At 33.8% G+C, this 19,614-nt stretch overlaps 3 protein-coding genes across 3 annotated transcripts; 2 read left to right on the forward strand and 1 right to left on the reverse strand.

Annotated features, from left to right (window-relative positions):
- Positions 1-175: 175 nt before the first annotated feature.
- On the forward strand, positions 176-6,859 carry LOC21403724 (fe-S cluster assembly factor HCF101, chloroplastic). Its single transcript, XM_024174074.1, has 16 exons — positions 176-365; positions 467-598; positions 1,122-1,264; positions 1,351-1,401; positions 1,708-1,863; positions 1,954-2,097; positions 2,176-2,318; positions 2,454-2,523; positions 2,791-2,886; positions 3,074-3,163; positions 3,300-3,353; positions 3,554-3,677; positions 4,017-4,141; positions 5,645-5,767; positions 6,388-6,456; positions 6,596-6,859. The coding sequence occupies exons 1-16, from the start codon at positions 182-184 to the stop codon at positions 6,602-6,604; spliced, it is 1,713 nt and encodes a 570-aa protein (XP_024029842.1). The 5' UTR covers positions 176-181; the 3' UTR covers positions 6,605-6,859.
- A 6,657-nt stretch (positions 6,860-13,516) lies between these two features.
- On the forward strand, positions 13,517-16,703 carry LOC21403725 (strigolactone esterase D14). Its single transcript, XM_010090560.2, has 2 exons — positions 13,517-13,957; positions 16,044-16,703. Exons 1-2 carry the CDS (start codon positions 13,575-13,577, stop codon positions 16,483-16,485), a joined length of 825 nt encoding a protein of 274 aa, XP_010088862.1. The 5' UTR covers positions 13,517-13,574; the 3' UTR covers positions 16,486-16,703.
- A 418-nt stretch (positions 16,704-17,121) lies between these two features.
- LOC112094022 (protein ANTAGONIST OF LIKE HETEROCHROMATIN PROTEIN 1-like) lies at positions 17,122-18,566 on the reverse strand. Its single transcript, XM_024173922.1, has 3 exons — positions 18,042-18,566; positions 17,730-17,961; positions 17,122-17,627 (listed from the first exon to the last, which is right to left on the reverse strand). The coding sequence occupies exons 1-3, from the start codon at positions 18,564-18,566 to the stop codon at positions 17,122-17,124; spliced, it is 1,263 nt and encodes a 420-aa protein (XP_024029690.1).
- Positions 18,567-19,614: the final 1,048 nt, after the last annotated feature.

Genomic DNA, 19,614 nt, shown 5'->3' on the forward strand with positions numbered 1-19,614 from the left:
TTATTCTGGCAATTGAAGAAGCGCTTATTTGGACAAGAATTGCAGCCTCACACGTGGAAAGAGCTTATTTCAGCGAAGTGCTTAGACGTTGCCATGTCAGCAAAATTTTGATAAACGTCGTCGTAGTGGCTAAGCTGTTGGATTCTGTATGATCCTATATGACGCAAGGAGGAAACGAAACATGAGGCTCACAAAGACTCTACTCTTCATCTCTGTTTCTGCATATTGCTTTCCCCTCTCTCTCTCTCTCTCTCTCTCTCTCTCTCTCTCTCTCTCTCCTCTTTCTCACTCTAAAATGCAGCTTCTTCATGCTTCCTCGTCACTGTGCGCTTCACTTCATATATCAAAACCATATTCAAGCACAGGTGAATTGCTATGTTGCTCTTGGGTCCTTTTTCTTTTAAATAGTTTTAATGCTCGTTTTTCAAGTTGACACAATGATTTTTTGTTGTTGTTGTTGTTGTAGGACTAGTTTCACCAGAGAAAACTCTTTTACCATCATCTATAAGTTGTTCTCTTCAGCCAAAAGGAATTGAAAGTTCCTTATGGGTATCTCGTAACAACTCCATTTTCACTACTAAGGCTGCCTCTGTTGAAGGTAAACTTTTCTGCATCTTCTATATATATATATATATATATATATATATATGTTTATAAAGAGTAGCTTTTTTCTGGCCTGGTATATAATAACCCATTTTCAGTTTTCTTCAATAAAATTTGGAAAATCCTATTTGTCTTCAATTATCTGGGGTTATGGTTGGAATGAAATGGGAAAAGTTTTGTCCACCATATCCATTTCTTTTCTTCTCTGTCCTAAGTAGTTTATAAAGCTTGAAATTTTTTGGCATCACAAATTTTTAGAACCAATTAAATAGTGTTCATAGTAACTTGCTTATCCTATGAAAAAAAAAAACACTAGTTCCATATGAAATTGTTTGTGTACCAATGAGTAAACTAATTGAGTAAACTAATTATGTCTCGGCTCCTAAAGGTTTTGAGAGAAATCAATATTAATAGAATGTGCAAACATGCAAAGTCCTTATTTACGGATAAGTTAGCAAGTCTTTATGTGGGAGGAGTATGAAATTTATGTATTTATTGTTATTATTATTATTTTGCAGCTGGTGCTTCTACAATATCAAGCGGAACAGCGGAGAATGATGTTTTAAAAGCATTGTCCCAAATCATTGACCCGGATTTTGGGACAGACATTGTCTCTTGTGGTTTCGTGAAAGATCTTCAAATCAATGAGGCTTTGGGAGAGGTCATCTAGAGCATGGATGTCAAATTTTCTATGACATACATGTAAAACATAGTGTCCTTACTAAAATGTATTGGTTTTCATCTCAGGTTTCATTTCGGTTAGAGCTCACTACACCAGCATGTCCAATCAAGGACATGGTAAATCACACAGTCATCATTGTTTGATCAAGAACTCACATTTGTTTGGAATGGTAGACTTAATTTTCTCAACAAGGATAGATATAAAAATATCCCAAACTCCCCTTTTCTATTTTGTGTATTTTTATCCTTTCGATGAAATAAGTTGTAGGCATCGCTCATAACATTTGCTTTGATAGGATGTTCCATAAATCCATGAAGAAAAATTTCAATGTCACTATGCTATTGATGCAGTCTTTAGATCGGCTATGTGGAGTGTTTCCACTAATGATGTGGGAAGTTTGACAAGTTTCAATTGCATGACAGTTTGAGCAAAAAGCAAATGAGGTGGTGAAAATGCTTCCTTGGGTAAAAAGCGTAAATGTGACAATGTCAGCACAGCCTGCAAGACCTGTTTATGCCGGCCTACTTCCACCGGGTCTACAGAAGATTTCAAATATTGTGGCAGTTTCGAGTTGCAAGGTACGTTTTTCCATGAGCTTTTCTTGCTTGTCCTTTGAGAACCTTTGCTTACATTGTATCATTGCTCATATTTGTTAGAATTTTGTTTAGGGAGGTGTGGGAAAGTCAACAGTAGCAGTCAACTTGGCATACACTTTGGCTGGCATGGGTGCTAGAGTAGGAATATTTGATGCTGATGTCTATGGTCCAAGTTTACCAACTATGGTCTCCCCCGAAAACCGGCTACTGGAAATGGTATTCTTGTGAATTCAACTGAGTTTTGCTTCCATTTGGCTAGGGGCTAGAATGATGACGGGACAAAATTTTTTGTAGAACCCAGAGAAGAAAACTATCATTCCTACAGAATACTTGGGAGTGAAGTTGGTGTCTTTTGGATTTGCTGGACAAGGCCGTGCTATAATGCGGGGTCCAATGGTGTCTGGGGTCATCAACCAACTTCTCACTACAGCTGAGTGGTATGGCTTTCTTCCAAGGAGAAAGTAGAGTTTATGTTGAATGAAAGTGGCATCAAGTGTAGCAGTAGAAGTTCACACAAATATTTAAAGTTGATTTCCTTCTGAATAACTGATGTGATGGGTTCTCTCATTTAGGGGAGAGCTGGATTACCTTGTTGTGGACATGCCGCCTGGAACTGGTGATATTCAGCTTACCTTATGCCAGGTTTTCTCCTTTCACATGCTTTTTCTATTTTTATTTTCATTTTTGTTTTATTTTATTTTTTCTAATCATGCTTGGTTTTCTGGTTTAAACCAATACAATCTCATTAATGCAGCAATTATATTTTCTCAGTGTTTGTATCATGACTTATTTAACGCATGTTTATATGGAAAATGAGAAGCCATTTGGAAAAATACTTTTAATGGATATCTTCCTCATACAAACTTCTTGGCATGAAGATTTCTTCATTTTTTTTTCCGATGTTTTCAGGTAGTCCCATTAACTGCTGCTGTCATTGTTACCACCCCTCAGAAGCTTGCATTTATCGACGTTGCGAAAGGAGTCAGAATGTTTTCAAAGCTTAAGGTCAGCATTCTGCTGTCCAGTATTTTTAGCAATTCTTAATCAAACAGACTTACTTGTACACAGTTCCTTGCAAGGAGAGGCAGTTTTATTGTGGCATGGATGGTCATGCGAAATTACTCTCACTGCTTCTTTCTTACTTCTGTTCTCTCTTCTTCTTCTTGTTTTTTTTTTTTGTTCATATATTTAGGTGCCATGTGTTGCTGTAGTTGAGAATATGTGCCACTTTGATGCCGATGGAAAACGATATTACCCATTTGGTAGGGGTTCAGGCTCTCAGGTATGCAGATTTCCGACAATGTAGCTTCTTTCCGCTGGAAAATAAAAACATATAATCTAAATGTCAGGAACTCTTTTTACTGATTACGAACAAGCAAATCTAATCAGAATAAAATGTGGAACCTACACCTTTACAGGTTGTGCAGCAGTTTGGAATTCCTCACCTGTTTGATCTTCCCATTAGACCAACTGTAAGTCCCATGACAGTTTTGTTACTCATCTTCATATCATGAGAAATCTCTTTAATTATTCCTTTAAATTGTTTTTGTTTGTGTAAATTTTTTTTTTTTTTTTTAATAATTCTGTAGTGTTCAATAATATGACATATTGCTGGCCATGTTAAACCTAATTTCATCAAATTCACATATACAAATTTTGTTTTCTTTTCTAGCTATCTGCTTCTGGAGATAGTGGAATGCCAGAAGTGGTGGCTGATCCTCAGGGCGAAGTCGCTACGACATTTCAGGACCTTGGCGTATGCATTGTGCAGCAGTGTGCCAAGATTCGCCAACAAGGCATACTTATTGTGCTCTATGTTCTTCAGAAAAAAAGTGTTCCTTTAAAAATAGAATTGAAGAGCTACATTTTAAACACACATATCATTTTTGAACCTACTCAAGTGTAATGGGTATGCAAAATTTCAAAAGGGTTTTTTAAAAAATATTACCAGAAATATTTGGGAAAATAAATGCTACACGCCATACAAGATTTTCAAACTAAAATGAAGCATTGGGAAGCTTGTAATTTTGCTAAGATTCAGAATGAAGCTTGCAAACTCATTATTACATCACTTTTGATGAGTAATTGAGAAATTTAATTTTCATTAATTCCATTCATTTTTTTGCCCCATTTAGTGTCAACGGCTGTCTCCTATGACAAATCTCTCAAGGTAATCAGAGTGAAGGTGCCGGACTCAGACGAAGAATTTCTTCTCCATCCCGCGACTGTAAGACGAAATGACCGCTCTGCTCAAAGTGTGGTATGAACAAAACTCATTTTGCATGACTGCTTATCTATTCCACATGATTTTCTCGTAGAATAAAAAATATCATAATGTAAAAAAAGCAACATAGAGTTCGGGTCTTTGTGTATCCGGTATCGGTTTGTATAAAAATGGTGGTATACTCGCAGTTTACTGCTCAAAAGGCGTTTGCTGCATGATACATGAATTTTGAGCGCCTCTGTCTCCAACCAAGAGAAAGTCAAAGATAGAACCTTGAATTTGGTCTTGAGGATTTTTCCTTGCTCATTTGGAAAATTAGGAGGTTCTCTTTCTTCATTAATTTACTTACTAGCTCATACCAGCAGGAGAATTTAGTTTTTGTCTGTGTTTTCGTGTGTTAATGTGATTTTTTTTTTCATCTCTTTTTCTGAGAAGGGGTATTCAATAGAATCAAGGCATGATGTGATAAAGCTTGTTTTAGTAGAAGCAATGGCTAGAGAATGCAAACCATATGATCAAGAGATTTCATTCAAAGACCATTAGAGAGTGTAGTCCTTTATTATAACAAAGAAAATTGCTCTCCCCTTTTATTTTTTAGCATATTGTCCTACTCCTAGTCTAGTTTTTATGTAGGGAAATCATCATTAGCATGGACCCTTAGTATTGAAAATATTAACTTGGTACCTTATAATTAGCAAGAGTTCGAACAACCCGATCGACATCTGAAAAACAGCATCCCGGGTACTCGAACTCTTGCTAATCATCACTTTTGGCTATTCGGGAAGCGTTGACATAAGGTACGGATTTAATATTTTTTAATATCAAGGGTCTTTTCCCTTAAGAAAAGAAAACACACGATACCAGTATGATAATTTCTCTTTTATGTATGGTTATAATTTCTTATCAAAAGCTTAGGTGGGAAATAGTATTTAAAGATTTTTACTGAGGGTATTATAAGAATCACATCAGATTTTCCAAATGTATATATATATTTTTTTTGTTCCACATCAAAACTTTCTAACCCCACTTGAAACTGGAAAAGAACAGTAACAATCAAATTGTCATATCCTTACTCTGCATCTATGATAGATAAAGTCAACTAATAAATCTAGAGTTGAGAATTTAACAACACGTGATGTTTGACTTTGAAAGGTGAACTAGTTTGAAACGGAAAATTTGCAGAGCAGACAAAATGTTACTTTTCAGGAAGGAAAGATTATAGGCCTGTTTATTTTTTCAATTTGAGTTGAGATGTGATATTCTTTTAGAGTTTTTTATTGTAGCAAAAAAAGTTAAATGTGATATTTTCTGAAAGTTTTTTACTGTAAAAACTTAAAATTAAAAACTCAATGAAATAAACGCGACCTCTATAAAAAAAAAAAAAAAAAAGGAAAAAGTAGGGCCTAGGAAAGTTCCCCCATTCTACATGCCTGGCTTATTCTATTATTTTTATTTCTTTTTGGCTATCAACTTGTGGGTGATTTATTTTTATGTTTATTTTTATTTATTTATTTTATTATTTTTTTTGTGATGAAACAGGATGAGTGGACAGGAGAGCAGAAATTGCAGTATACCGATGTTCCAGAAGATATTGAACCTGAAGAAATTCAACCAATGGGAAACTATGCTGTCCAAATATCATGGCCGGATGGTTTTAATCAGGTGACTTTCACCGTGTGAATTATAGAAATACACTTGCCTTTTTGGGAAGAGTCAACTTTGTCATACTTAAACACATTTTGTTGACCGGAATGCAAAAAAGAATTAATACGTGGTAAAACATAGAGGATTCGGGAAACTCAAAAATCTCAATATTCATTAACCAAACACGTTTTAAATTGAAATTACAAACAACTTTATTTATAGGCGAACCGAAGAAAAAAATGTAAGAACTTAAACTGAAATAAAATAAGAAAACTACTAACTCTCTCTCTCTCTCTTTTCTTTTTTTTTTTTTTTTTTTTTTGGAAGGGAAACTAGCAACTTAAAGTGATAATAAGAAGCTAACCCGGTCCTAAAAAAATTTAATTAATTAATTAAATAAAAACTAAATTTTAAAAGTCAATACTGTCATAATCTCCACACAGTAATTAGACTAGAACTAGATTTTAGGCTCAGCATTAGGCAAGTAATAGTTGTGATTAACTCATGACTTCGCAGTTTTGAATGAATGTGTAACTGTTATTTCCAATATATTCCTTACAAACTTGTGATCAAATTTAGTTATTATTTTCTTCTGCGTTATTATTTTCAAATTTAGTTCTTTTTTTTGTGTGCTGCAGATAGCACCATATGATCAGCTGCAAACAATGGAGCGATTAGTTGATGCTCCTCGACCAACTGCTGCACAGGCATGACAAGTTTATTCTGCTTTCATTATTTGTTTTGTCTGATATATTGCACCAAATGCTGTCTACTTGACTAAAATTCAAGGTTGTTTTTGTGTTTTGTATTTTTTTTTTTTTTAATATTTTGTTTCCTCTCCTACAGGTGTACTAGCTTCAACAGAATATTCATAGAGACTATAGAAGTGATCTATCATTGTTCTTAAATCTTTTATAATGATCCTGAGAGGAGACGCTAGTGGCTAGAAACCACCAACATAATGACACGTGTCAATTGTAAAAATGACTAAAGGAATATATATATATATATATATATATATATATCATTCTAGGGTTCAGGAACTCTCTTGTAGAATTAGGTAACGTGTAAGACCATTCAATAGTGTAAAGTCTTACTATATTTCATGTCAGATTTGTCCACTCCTTTGCCCTCGTCAAAGATATCTAATGAAATTTTGAATTGGTATGGATGAACCCTTTTTTAAAGTAACTTCAATATATTAAAATGAGGAAATTAAATACCTAAGAAAGACTTTAACATATGAAATATGGACCACCTGGAAACATCAAATTAACTAAGGTCAAAAGAGAGCAAAAGAAGAATAGATGAAACAATATTAGGAGACAAAATCTGAATTCCTTCTGTTCCAAGTAAGTTATCTGCAACATCTCACACATAAAGCTAAAGCCTCAACAACTTGAATTTTAGAAGCAAAATTATTAGCATCAACGACAACAATTATTAAAGTATAAAGTTAATAAATAACAATAATAATAGTTGTTCAAAGTAAGATAAATTAAATAATATACAACTCAAGCCTGAGAAACAACAACAAAAGGATCAACAATAATAATAAATGTGTAAAGTAACAGCAACTTAATAATAGTGTAAAGTAATATCTATTAAAAAAAAGTAATATCTATAAAAATACAACTCAATCGTAAGTATTGTCGTGTTATAGCCTTATAGGCATAGTCAGCAATAATTCACATCCGCTCCATATTTAAATGTAGAATTCAAATCTTCTTATTCTTAGATTTAAGGGAAAAAAAAAGTAATGAGCCCGTTTAGTTTGTTGATTCGAGTTGAGATGTAACTTTATGTGAAACCTTTTTATTGTAATAAAAAATTTAAATATAACTGTTTATAAAATTTTTTTACTATAACAAAACTCAAATTTTAAACTCGAATTATTGAAATGAACGGAGGCTACAAGTGCTTTGGTTGGCGGACTAATGATCACTGATCTACCAATTCAAACTTAGGATGATCCTACTCGTGTTTTCTTTTTCTTTTTTTTTGGTCCTTTTTTTTTCTCCCTTCTACTTCTTAATGAGAAACAAGTTCACCAACAAATATTAAATGAGAAAAGGGTAAATTAGGAACCGTCCTATTAATGAGCACACCTGCCTTGAGATGTTCCAATAAGAGTCGATGTTTTAAAGCCTCAAGCAACTATAAATGTTTTTTATTTTTCTTTTTGTTTATTTTTTTTTTTTTGTAGAAAGCAACTTGTTGTTTCAACTGTGCGGTAGCGGTGAAAAGTACCCTTTTTCCCCCTTGGTTTTTGGTTGCATTGAACAATTGCACTTTTATTTCCCTTTCAGCAGCTTTAAATTTTTCAAACTACTCATTGGTCATTTTAAGACCAGTCAATATTACACAATAGACTAGTACTATAACTCATTTGGTAAGGTTCCTTGCACCTTTTCGCTTTGATTACACCTATATATATATATATATATATCTTGTGTGTGTATATATATATATATATATATAATGGTCCAGTTAGTCCCACATCCTTGGTGACAATCCAAAGTACATTTAAGACTTGTTCGTGTTTTGTTGGCTATCAGTTTGGCAAGTGTGGCCTTAACTCACATGGCGTAAATGGGGCCAAGATATATGGAAAGACCCACAAACACAAACACACACACACACACACAATATAGTACATTAAAGTTGGATTGCACAAATTTATATCATTAGTTGGGGAGATCAAGAGCATTAAGTCCATTGTTTATTTCATTTTTCACATGAGAGAAAATGTCCATTCCTTTTAGAAATAATAATAAAAACAAGATGTGTGAGAATGTATTCAAGTTCAACTCTTCTTAATATGTATGGTATATTGATGACTCCTAATTTAGCAGCACTCCAAGTCCACGAAGCATATTTTGTTTAACAAATTTTTCATATTTTGTTGACTCCTACCAATTTATCTAGTAATATGCATATGCTCTATTATGGTCATTTATCAAATTTTGTTTATCACTAATAAGCAATAGTATCACTCGCACTATTTTTTTTTTTTTTTTTTTTTTTTTTTTTTTTTTTTTTTGGGTTTCCCCCTATCACTCACACTAATAGTAGTTGTGTTTCACCAAATTATTGTTTATCAATTAGTGTATGAAGCCCTACCTCTTCATACATATATGTGTGTATATATGCAAATGAAGAAAACGATTGCAAAAGAGAAGAAATCAGCCACATTAAAATTACTTTATGGGGAGGTCTATTTGATATCTAAAAACTACTCAACAGTAGGCAGACATAAAAAAAAATGTCGGTCTGACCACTCAATTAGCTTGAAACTTCTATAAATAACAGTCACAAATTGAAAGAAGGAAACGAAAAAAACAACACAAGAAAAAAAAATGGGTTTTCACCAAAACAAAAGTGTAACAAAAAATGGGGTTTTTTTTCCCCCTTCTTGGTCCGTTGGATTTCTATATATCTGCATGCTTCCAAAGTCCAATGATGCCTCTGTATGTATGTTTGTTTGTTTGTTCTTTTTAACCCATCCAAATTAAGAAAAGAAAGCGTATCTTTGAATCGTTCTATAGATGCCTTTCTTTCACTTGTTTCTTGCTCATCATGTAAAATTGGTGGTCTAAATTTGTAGACATAAAGTTCATATATATATATATATACATATATATATATCCTTCCAAAGCATAGTATACACATGTTTGTTCAGGATTTGTTTCCTCCTAGAGAGGAAAATGATATCTTAGAAAAGCTTCTTTTGGCCACACTATGATATATTGATGTCGGCCATTAAAGATGTCTCTATCTCCGCCTTCATCATTAATTACATTGTTTAATTATTCATCTAATGACAATTATTACTTAAACTAATAACTGTTTGACAACGAAACTGAAGACAAACTAAGGACATTAACGGAGTTGGAATTTAAAGTAGAGCTTGATGTGCAAGTTGTAATAACCAAATAGCCAACGTACTTAAATTATAATCGGAACTACTTAAGATTCAAAGACGTAATTAAAACTGTAAAGTGAAGATTTACTGTTAAGCTAAACATGGCTTGAGAAACCAACATAGGCGAGTTTGATATCGCTATGCTTTTTTAATTAAAGAATTTATGATTCTGCTTCCGTAAGCTTAAACGAAGAACTTTTTAGCTTCGCAAAAACTGCTGTGAAAAGTGGTTTATTTTGTGACGATCACTTTTTCTGTGTTTTACCAAATAAATTCATCTTTTTGAAGGTTGGTTTCTAAAATAGGTTTACCAACAAACCCTAGTTGTTACCAAAGTAACTGATAACCCGTTTTAGAAGCTAAAAATTTGAAAAGGACCCCTTTCATGTTTTGTTGTATATATTATTTTTTGCCCTTCCAAATTTTTTTTTTCTTTTCCCTTTTGTTTAGATATAAAACTCGAGAATCTTCTTCTATTACTAAGCAGAAAAGGGTAGGAACAAATGAAACAGTCCAAAGGCAAAGATGACAATTTGCAAGTCCTCCAAAATTGATTTTTCCAAGTCTGTGGTTCTAAGCAATTGAAGCCCCTATAAAATCTTATTGTCCCTTTAGCCTTATAGAACCGATCAAGTAATTACTAAATCTATACAATCAAGGTTCGTTGATTGTTTTTCCAACTTTGTTAAGCTAATTGACACTCAATTCCACGATTGCTATGCAGTTCAAAATTTATATTATTGATTGATTCTTACTTTTTCTCTTACACACACATATAAGACTACGACTTTTAATATAAGGCTGCGTTCTTCTTTTTTTTTAACGGATCTTTATTATAATTGTGTTCTACCTCGAATAATGCATGATTATCAAATCAATAATTAAACCCCACCCCACAATTTAATATATTAAATTATCCTTGCAGTTTTTATCACTAGCTAGTACCGGAAAAGTACATTAACTGTCGTTTGGTGAAGCCGATCAGATATAAGTCTGTCTTATTTTTATTTTTATTTGTATTTTTTGTGAATAATGAATATTCTATCTTAGTGAGTAATTATTGAGAAGAAGACAACAATAGAGAGAGAATATGAATATTCAATATAATTAATCAAGTATGAAAATAATAACATAAAATGTCCTATTTATAGTCATAGAAGTCCTAATAGTAATCAAACTCCTAATACTATTTAATCTTAAATAATCCTAATAGAACTCAAATAATCCTAATATAAATATTAAACAAAATAACTTTAAAATAACTCTAATTCTAATAGAATTCTAATCGCGTTCTCCATCACCTAGTTTTTGTGGTAGGTATTTATTTTCCTTTCTTGACGGCTCTTCTCAGATTCAATTGTCTACTCCGTGGCTTGATAGCCGGCTTGTTGTCATTGAGTCCTCCTCGTTAGCTATAGCTATTTGTTTTCTTCATTATTTTTACTGTTTTGTAATAAAAGCGTTGATACTTCCGCTTTATTAGTGTTAATTTATGTTGTTTTGTTATTATGTTAGTCTTGCAATATCGGAGATGGTTTCCCTGCCTTGACTTTGTCAATGTGTCCCACTCATTTATTGCATAGCATGGGTTATGGTATCCGATTAGATTTGATTCTATATCGTGTCGCTTGTGTCCCTATTACTTGAGGTTTAGTCTCGATCAACTTGGTTAATCCATCTACTGTAGTGGTTTTATCTAATAAGTCTTGGTCGCGCTCAATCTATATCTTTGGTGTGAATATAGTTATGGGATGATATTTGCTAATAATTTAAATATGGGTGGTTTGTAAGCGATAAGCTAGGGCCGAGAAGAACGTGGTGGGGTAAGGAAAGGTTTAATGGAGAAAAAAGGCAGAGCTTGGAGTTATTCGGTGGATGACACAATCATCAACACATAAAGACAAAAGACTGCTTTTGGGTTTTGTGTTGATTATTTCTCAAGTATGAGCCAACGCGAAAAGGTCACTGCGATATGGAAAATGTCCTGCCTAATCCATCCCTCTCTCACACAGCTACGGCTGCTTGTGGGCCCCCACCACCTTTTGTGGTTCTGCTTTATCCAATTATTCTTCACCCACCCTCATTTATGACATGATCAACCGCTTTCTGCTTCGTATTTATTGCGAAATTTTTGCAGAAACCCTAATACCTCTTTTTCACACAAACATTACTTACGCCTTTTTCATTTGGTCAATTTTTTAATTTAAATTAAAATGTAATTTTATATAATAAATTTTAACTGTAATATAAAAAATTAAATGTATTTTTTATGAAAATCGTTTGTTTCACAAATTTAAATTATGTGGTTTTAAACCTTTTGAATTTGAACAAAAAATTTTAAACCTATTTAGATTTATTCTTATTTAAATTGATGTTCGGAAGTGTTTAGTTTATACATAAAATAAAACATCACATTAGAGAATAAATTAGAAATAGAGTCATGATTTTAAATCATAAATACACTCTGTGTGTGTCTGGGTGTTTGGGGAGGTGGGGGTGTTAAATCCTCTAAACCCCACGATTTTGGGTTCACACGAGTTCTCATCACATTTCAGGTTCAAAATTGTAACAACCAAACATGAGTTGAAAACTGAATGTTGAGTTCAAACCGGAGCCATAAGTTGTAAACCCGTGAAACGAATGGGCTTAGTTTTTTTTATTTTTTTTTATTTTTTATGAATCATATGTTGCTAAAGAAAATACTAAAATATTTCTAATTTTCAGCCTTATTTTGCTATAATTTTAGAATCACCATTAATTATTGAGCTGGTGAATAAAATGACCGCCTGCTAAAATAAACATGCAATTAACAGAATTAGCACTTTGACAAAACACATATACATTAAAGCTATTTTTTATTTATTTATTAAGCGTGAGAAGAACCCGTTTGGTAAAAGGATTCATTCCCTGATTCGAATCATGATTTGTAGTTCGCTACAGTATTTTCTCTCATAAAAAATACACATAAATCGAAAATGGTTCTAATCACATGGTTCTAATCCATGAACTAAACAGGGTGCGGAAAAAAAATTAAATGAAAAGTAATCATTTAAAACAATTAAAATACATCAAAACAAAAGAAGTTACTTTCCTCCAGAGAAAAATCAAATGAATTATTTATTAGATTGATGACTCACTTTGTAGTTTGTTAATGGATTGGGTAGGTCAGCTCCAATAGTTCTATTAATGTGTATATATTTTTCCTTATAAAATAATTTTCATCGTGATCTTTCTTCTTTAATTTGTCTTCACTGCTAATATAAAAGGCTCTTTCAGAATCCTGGTTTTCAGGATTCCTATCTATGAGAAATTTGGTTGAAATTCAGTTTCAAATTTGGACGAAATGTATATACTAAAAAACCATACTCTTGACAAGTGGAATTTAACAAGTACCCGTGCATATGAGTGTTTTCTTTCTATTTTAGCTAGAGCATTTTTAATAATTATTACATGCATATAGTACATGTTTCACATAGAATATATAATATTACTAACAATATCCATTTTCACATAAACTGATATTGAAACCATATATCAGAATTCTAAATATTTTAAAAACTAATGGATTAGGAAGATTTATCAGTACACACTGAATAATTTATTGTATATATTATGAGTAGAAACGAAAATAGTATAAATGTAACATAATCTATACATATATATAATGTTATTTTTTATTATTATTATTTTGCTGGTCAAATGCATATAATGTTAGTTGAAAAGTAAGAAAAAGACCAGACACTAACCAACCCTAGCATTATTAACGTAGACATAGCATTAAATTTACTATTATAAACCATCCCATCTTCTATAAAAGGAGCCAAAACCAATAGCAAAAAAACGAAGGCCTTACACACACCTCTACCCCTTTCTCATATATTCCTCCAAAAACTCACCAAAATGGTCGACAACCGGCGACTTTCGGCCACCTTGAACGCGAAGATCGTCGGTTCGGGCAACGAAGCGGTGGTTCTAGCCCACGGCTTCGGCGGCGACCAGTCGGTGTGGGACAAGATAGTCCCTTTCTTGGCTCAACACCTGAAGGTTCTAGTCTACGACTGGCCTTTCTCCGGGGCTATCAAGGATGGCCTTAACCTTTTTGAACCCCACAAGTACTCCTCCTATGAGGGCTTTGCCAATGACTTGATTGGTCTCTTGGATGAGCTCGATTTGAAATCGGTCGTTTTTGTTGGTCACTCCATGTCTGCTATGATTGGATGTATCGCTTCCCTTAAGAGACCTGAACTTTTCAAGAGGCTCGTACTCATTGGAGCTTCTCCAAGGTACATATACATATATATATATATATATATATATATAAATTTTTTATGCTCAAAGATATATTTATATATGTTAATATAAATATACATACATAGATGTATTTAATTTGTATGAGCGTATACTACTTGTATGTGTTATTTGTATTCAATTAAATTGCGTTTTAATTCCAATAAGGAATTCCTATTAAGTTAGAATCTACAGGAAAACCTATTCTGCCTTAAACTCCTCCACTCATATTGTTATTATTATTATTATTTTTTTAAAAAGAAAAAGATGATTTCTCTTATATATTAGTAATATATATACACACAGATATAATCCTACCAATCAAATTCTTCATTCAAGATTTTTCTAGCTCTTTTTCGTCTGAAAATATGTGTATAATTCCCTTGATTAATCTGCTCTAGTCCCCAGATCATTTTCGTTCCTTTTCTTTTTTGAAGAAAGAGCTAGTAACTCATCATTTGTTTTTAGTGCAATATTTTTCCCCCATAAAACTTGTGGAGGAAAATTTTATTGAATAAATTAAAGAAAAAGACAAATAACACCAACAGCCAGGAGATGACTTGAGCAAGTTAAATTGCATTAACTTCTGTAGAATGGCATGCATTTAATGGTACTAGAGTTGCTGACACTTATGCGCATCATTTTTCTCTCTCTTTTAACTTTAGCTAAAAAATCCATAAATTTATGCAAAAGCTTGAGAAAAATTTGGGATCCGTTTAGTTCGGTGATTCGAGTTTTTAATTTGAGTTAATATGTAACTTTATGTGAGAGTTTTTTACTATAGTAAAAAATTTAGATATGACTGTTTCTGAGAGTTTTTTACTGTAGTAAAACTTAAATTTTAAACTCAAATTGATGAAATGAACGAGACCCTAATGTGTTCTTTTATTCTCCTGTACTGCCACTCTTTCGTTGTTTATTAAATTAAAAAGGGAAAATTTAATATTGGTATTCGTGTTTTAGTATAATTATTTTTTAGTATTATGTGTTTTTAATAATTTTTAATTGATATCTTAACATTTTAAAAAATTATTTTTTAGTACATTTAGATCATTTTTAGGATGTAAAATGTTAAATTTGTCATTCTCATTACTTTACTAAAAACTAATAAATTCAGAAAAAAATCAGAAAAATATATTTTTAATTTAAAGCAATATTTTTGTTTTAAAGTTTTAAATGTTTAAAAAAGTTCAGAATTTTTCTAAATTTATTATGAATTTTTTGTTTTATTAATGAAAATGGTAACTTTGACATTTTACATTTCAAAAAATGACTTTAAGATACTAAAAATGATTTTTTAAAATGTCGAGGTACTAATTTAAAAGTATTAAAAATACATAGTACTAAAAGATAATTATGCTAAAACACATGGTACTAATATGAAATTTTTTTAATTATAAAATAATAAAAAAAGTCAAGTACTTCTCTTACGTTTGGTTTGTATGTAATGAATGGGTATTAATCCTGTCTTCTATAATAAGATCCCTCATGGAAGAGATGATATCGTGATCTTGTGATCGATCTATTTGTGTGTGTTATGTGTTATTTGTTTTTGTATGTTAAGGAAAATAAAAGAAGAAAAACCTGTCCTAGGTCCACATGCAGTTTGTGAAATTCCTAGCGAGAGCTTCAATCAATATGTTAATTAAGTACTAACTGACTTTTCATTTTCTTTAATTTGACATTTTGGCTCTTTATCATAGATAATTTTCTTTTCATTAAAATATGAGAGTTTGTCTGATAGTCTCTGAAAAATTGAACTACCGGTAGTCTCTTATTTTTCAGTTATTATATTTGTATCAGAATTTGTCTGTTCAGTATATTTTTTTAATCTGATATGATTTTGACAAAATTTAACAATAAAAAAGTAATACTACTGATAGAACGGACTACCAGAAAAAAAATATTACTTGTGATTCATTCTATTCTATTGCATATACGCTAGCAGATGCTGAGAAATTTTTGCAATAAAAAAATAAATAACAGAAATTTGTCCTTTATTTTTTAATCATTAATTACTTTTAGCAAAAAATATATATAATTAATTAACTTGGTTTTGCTACTTCTTCCATGCATGTGAAGGTACATAAATACAGAAGGTTATGAAGGAGGATTTGAGAAGTCAGACATTGAACAAATCCTCTCAAACATAGAATCCAACTACTACAACTGGGCCTCACATTTCGCATCCCTGGTCGTGGACACAGCCGATCCTCTCTCCGTCACCAACTTCGAGAAATGCCTCACTAGGATGAAGCCAGATGTAGCCCTCCCATTGGCCAAGACCGTGTTCTACAGTGACGAGCGAGAAATCCTCGATAGGGTGACAATCCCCTGCACCATCATCCAGACTAACAGCGATATTGTCGTCCCAAACTCCGTTGGATTCTACATGCAGAAGAGGATCAAAGGAGAATCAACGGTCGAGATCATCAGCAGCACCAACGGGCATTTCCCTATGTTGACTGCTCACCTTGAGCTTCTTGAAGTGCTTGGAGTTGTCTTGGGATTTTACCCGTCTTAATATTTGGTTAATATAATAAACTAAAGTTTTTATTTTTTTCTCCAGTGAATCTTAATTAATTAGGAGAATAAAGTCGATGACAAATGCCCATTTGGAATTGGACGTTGTTTGTGTGCTCATCAATTTCATGCATGGGATGTGTATATGTATATAGGAGGTTTGATGGATTGTAGAATGTTTCTGTTTTAATTATTATATATTTTGGAATCTACACTAAGGGCCCGTTCACTTCACTAACTCAAATTTTATGATTCGAGTTAAAAAACTAGATTCGAGTTTCAAAAAAGTTGAGTGTAATTTGAAATTTGGAGTTTAGTGTTTAGGTGTTGACTATTTAACTTTTGAAACTTGAGTTTTGTGTTCACTTGCACAAATGCCAAACTCTAATTAATTTCAATATTGGCATGCATTTCTGTTATGTAAAAAACGTGAACATGGTGCATTTCCCACATTGGCATGCATTTCTGTTCTTCATAAGAATATATATATATATATATATATATATATATATATATATATAACATATATATAAAAAACTAATCTATCAACGCCGGTTGTTCTCAACCAAGTAATACAGAAAAACTAATCTATCAACGCCGGTTGTTCTCAACCAAGTAATACAGAAAAACTAATCTATCAACGCCGGTTGTTCTCATATGCAGCCCACATACTATTAGCTATTTCATCCCTTAAAATGTGCATTTGTCGTCGGTGTGGACGGTTTTGATGTTGTTGGCTTCCCCGATCAGGATTGTGATTTTGATTCACATCTTGCTCTGTGTTGAGTGGATCAATTTCTGCTACCGGAATGGCGTCTCTCATGTATTGGGTTAGTAGATCATCGTTGTGGTTGTACATATGTATGAAGTTGTGTAGAATAGCACAAACAAGTGGAATATCTATTTGTGTCTGTATCGGGTAGTTATTAATGCACTTAAGAATACGAAACCTGGCTTTCCAGACGCCGAATGTGCGCTCGATACAGTTTCTGAGGGAAGAATGAGTGTAATTGAATAGCTCACGCTGAGTTTGGGGCCGACCCCTCCTTGCCCGATACTCTTGAAGGTGGTAAGTGCTCCCTCGGTACGGTGCCAAGAAACAATCATTGTTTGCGTACCCAGAGTCGACGAGGTAATATTTACCTGTTGTGTGCGTTAGAATATATTACGTGAATGTATTAGTTCCACATGGAAGCACAAACGTGTAGTTTTCGAAAAGTAATGAAAGATCAAGCTTACACATACCTTCTGGTGGAGTAGGGAAATTTTTTTCCCTCGTTTCTGTTGCGGATGCAAGCACACGTGCATCATGAGCAGAGCCCTCCCATCCAGCTAACATGTATGTGAACCTCATGTCGAACGAACAGACTCCTAATACATTTTGAGAGAAGAACCCCTTCCGATTTCTCCATACCTCAGCATTTGCAGCGGGTGGAACACATGGTACGTGAGTACCATCCAGAGCGCCAACACAATTCTACGTAGTAACTAATTACCATACACAACAACGCAATTCTACATATTTATCTTAAAGAGTAATTAGTTTAGAAAAAATACCTGGAACCATGGCAGATACTTGTTTCCACGCGCGGCTACGACAGGATCGATAATGTCGAAGTTTGGTGGTGTAAGGAAGTTAAAACGGAGCTCATACAACGCCTTCAAAACAGCGTGGAAGTACTTTGAAATGGTAGCACCCGAATGCTGCCATTGATCTTGTGACTCCCTGTTGTTTGAACTTTGACATACAATGTATAGAAAAATAAAAAGTTGCTCGTGCACATTCATATTCCTAGTCGGTCTTAAAAGCCCTTTAAGCTCAAGTAACGTACTAAGACGCTTGAAACAATCACTTCCCATTCTAATCTTCGACCTAATAACGTCCTCATGTCCATCAAGTAGGTATTGAACACGCATTATACCTGTGAGTGCGGATGTATGCTTTGGTTGAGGCAGGGGTCTTTCCATGTATGTGTAGTAATACCACAAAACTACTGCTACTGCCGCAATCTCATAATCGTCATCTGAGTCGTCACTATCATCATTTTCAGGAACGTGGTTTGAGGGACCTGCATTCCACATTGCTACCTGCGAGACATGCATAATGAAAGGATAACAAACGAATATATATGAAATGGTCATTTGATCCGCAAGTAAAGGTGACTACACATAGTACATCAATAAATATTGTTCTGCGCAATGCAACTCAATAACCATAATCAATACAACACCAGCAGGGCCGTAGTAAACATAATTAGCAAAGTCTACTCAAATACTATGTTGAAATCTAAAAATGAGAAATGATGTTCAATCGTATGAATACAGACAATGGTAAAAACAATATTTTATGGAACTCAATGCTGGTCTGGACTGCCATCGCCACCAAAGTGTCCCGGTTGCGGCGGAAAGTGAGGCATGTAGTATGGTGTTTGGGGATTATACGCAGCCGGTTGTTGGGGATTGTAGTTTTGGGGATTTGTAGGAAATGGTGGGACAGGTTGTTGTCCCCCAAAGTTTGGGGGCCGTGGCATATTGTTGGTGGGTTGTTGGCCATAGAAGGGAGCCGGTTGCATATAGCTGCTGGGTTGTGACATGAAGTTGGGAAATTGTGGCGGCATAAACTGTGTCCCCGTAGAGGCATGGGGGTTTGAGAAAGGTCCATGTGATTGAGTCCTAGACATACTGATTGTTCTTGTCACGAAGAAGTTACGTTGAGTATCACTCATTCCCACGAACAGCTTCTGCATATTTGGATACCAAGCAATAGCCTCCAAAAACATTATTGCGGTTTCATCATCAAGCGCCATTTCCCTAACTATGCCCTGGCATTGGTCCTGGAGATCGACAATAGGCGCAGCTTGATTCGCACTAGAGCTTTTAGTGCGACTACTACGCTTGCTTTCAATAGAAGAGACAAGCTTGCCGATTAAATCCCTCGCTACAGGGTCACATATTACCTTATGTGAGGACTTGGCTGATTTCTTGCCAATCGCTTTGGAGGATGACGCAATGTTGAGACCTCTAGCTGCATTGTTCAAACCGGCCCGCATGGAGGCAATGAAACCATCTTCGCTGCCACCCTCATCAGATGTCGCCCTTTCTTCGTCGGAGATGTGTACTGGACCCTCAT

The sequence above is a fragment of the Morus notabilis genome, unplaced genomic scaffold (genome assembly GCF_000414095.1).
Source record: "Morus notabilis unplaced genomic scaffold, ASM41409v2 Scaffold625, whole genome shotgun sequence".
Lineage (NCBI taxonomy): Eukaryota > Viridiplantae > Streptophyta > Magnoliopsida > Rosales > Moraceae > Morus > Morus notabilis.

What these genes read in the sequence shown, in the direction of transcription:
- LOC21403724 (XM_024174074.1), top strand. Translation starts at nt 182, where the DNA reads ATGAGGCTCACAAAGACTCTACTCTTCATCTCTGTTTCTGCATATTGC. An exon ending in CATGTCCAATCAAGGACATG is followed by an intron (nt 1,402 to 1,707) that starts GTAAATCACACA and finishes ATTGCATGACAG; the next exon opens with TTTGAGCAAAAAGCAAATGA. An exon ending in AAAACCGGCTACTGGAAATG is followed by an intron (nt 2,098 to 2,175) that starts GTATTCTTGTGA and finishes AATTTTTTGTAG; the next exon opens with AACCCAGAGAAGAAAACTAT.
- LOC21403725 (XM_010090560.2), top strand. Translation starts at nt 13,575, where the DNA reads ATGGTCGACAACCGGCGACTTTCGGCCACCTTGAACGCGAAGATCGTC. An exon ending in CTCATTGGAGCTTCTCCAAG is followed by an intron (nt 13,958 to 16,043) that starts GTACATATACAT and finishes ATGCATGTGAAG; the next exon opens with GTACATAAATACAGAAGGTT.
- LOC112094022 (XM_024173922.1), bottom strand. Translation starts at nt 18,566, where the DNA reads ATGTGGAATGCAGGTCCCTCAAACCACGTTCCTGAAAATGATGATAGT. An exon ending in AGTATCTGCCATGGTTCCAG is followed by an intron (nt 17,962 to 18,041) that starts GTATTTTTTCTA and finishes GTTACTACGTAG; the next exon opens with AATTGTGTTGGCGCTCTGGA. An exon ending in TTTCCCTACTCCACCAGAAG is followed by an intron (nt 17,628 to 17,729) that starts GTATGTGTAAGC and finishes CGCACACAACAG; the next exon opens with GTAAATATTACCTCGTCGAC.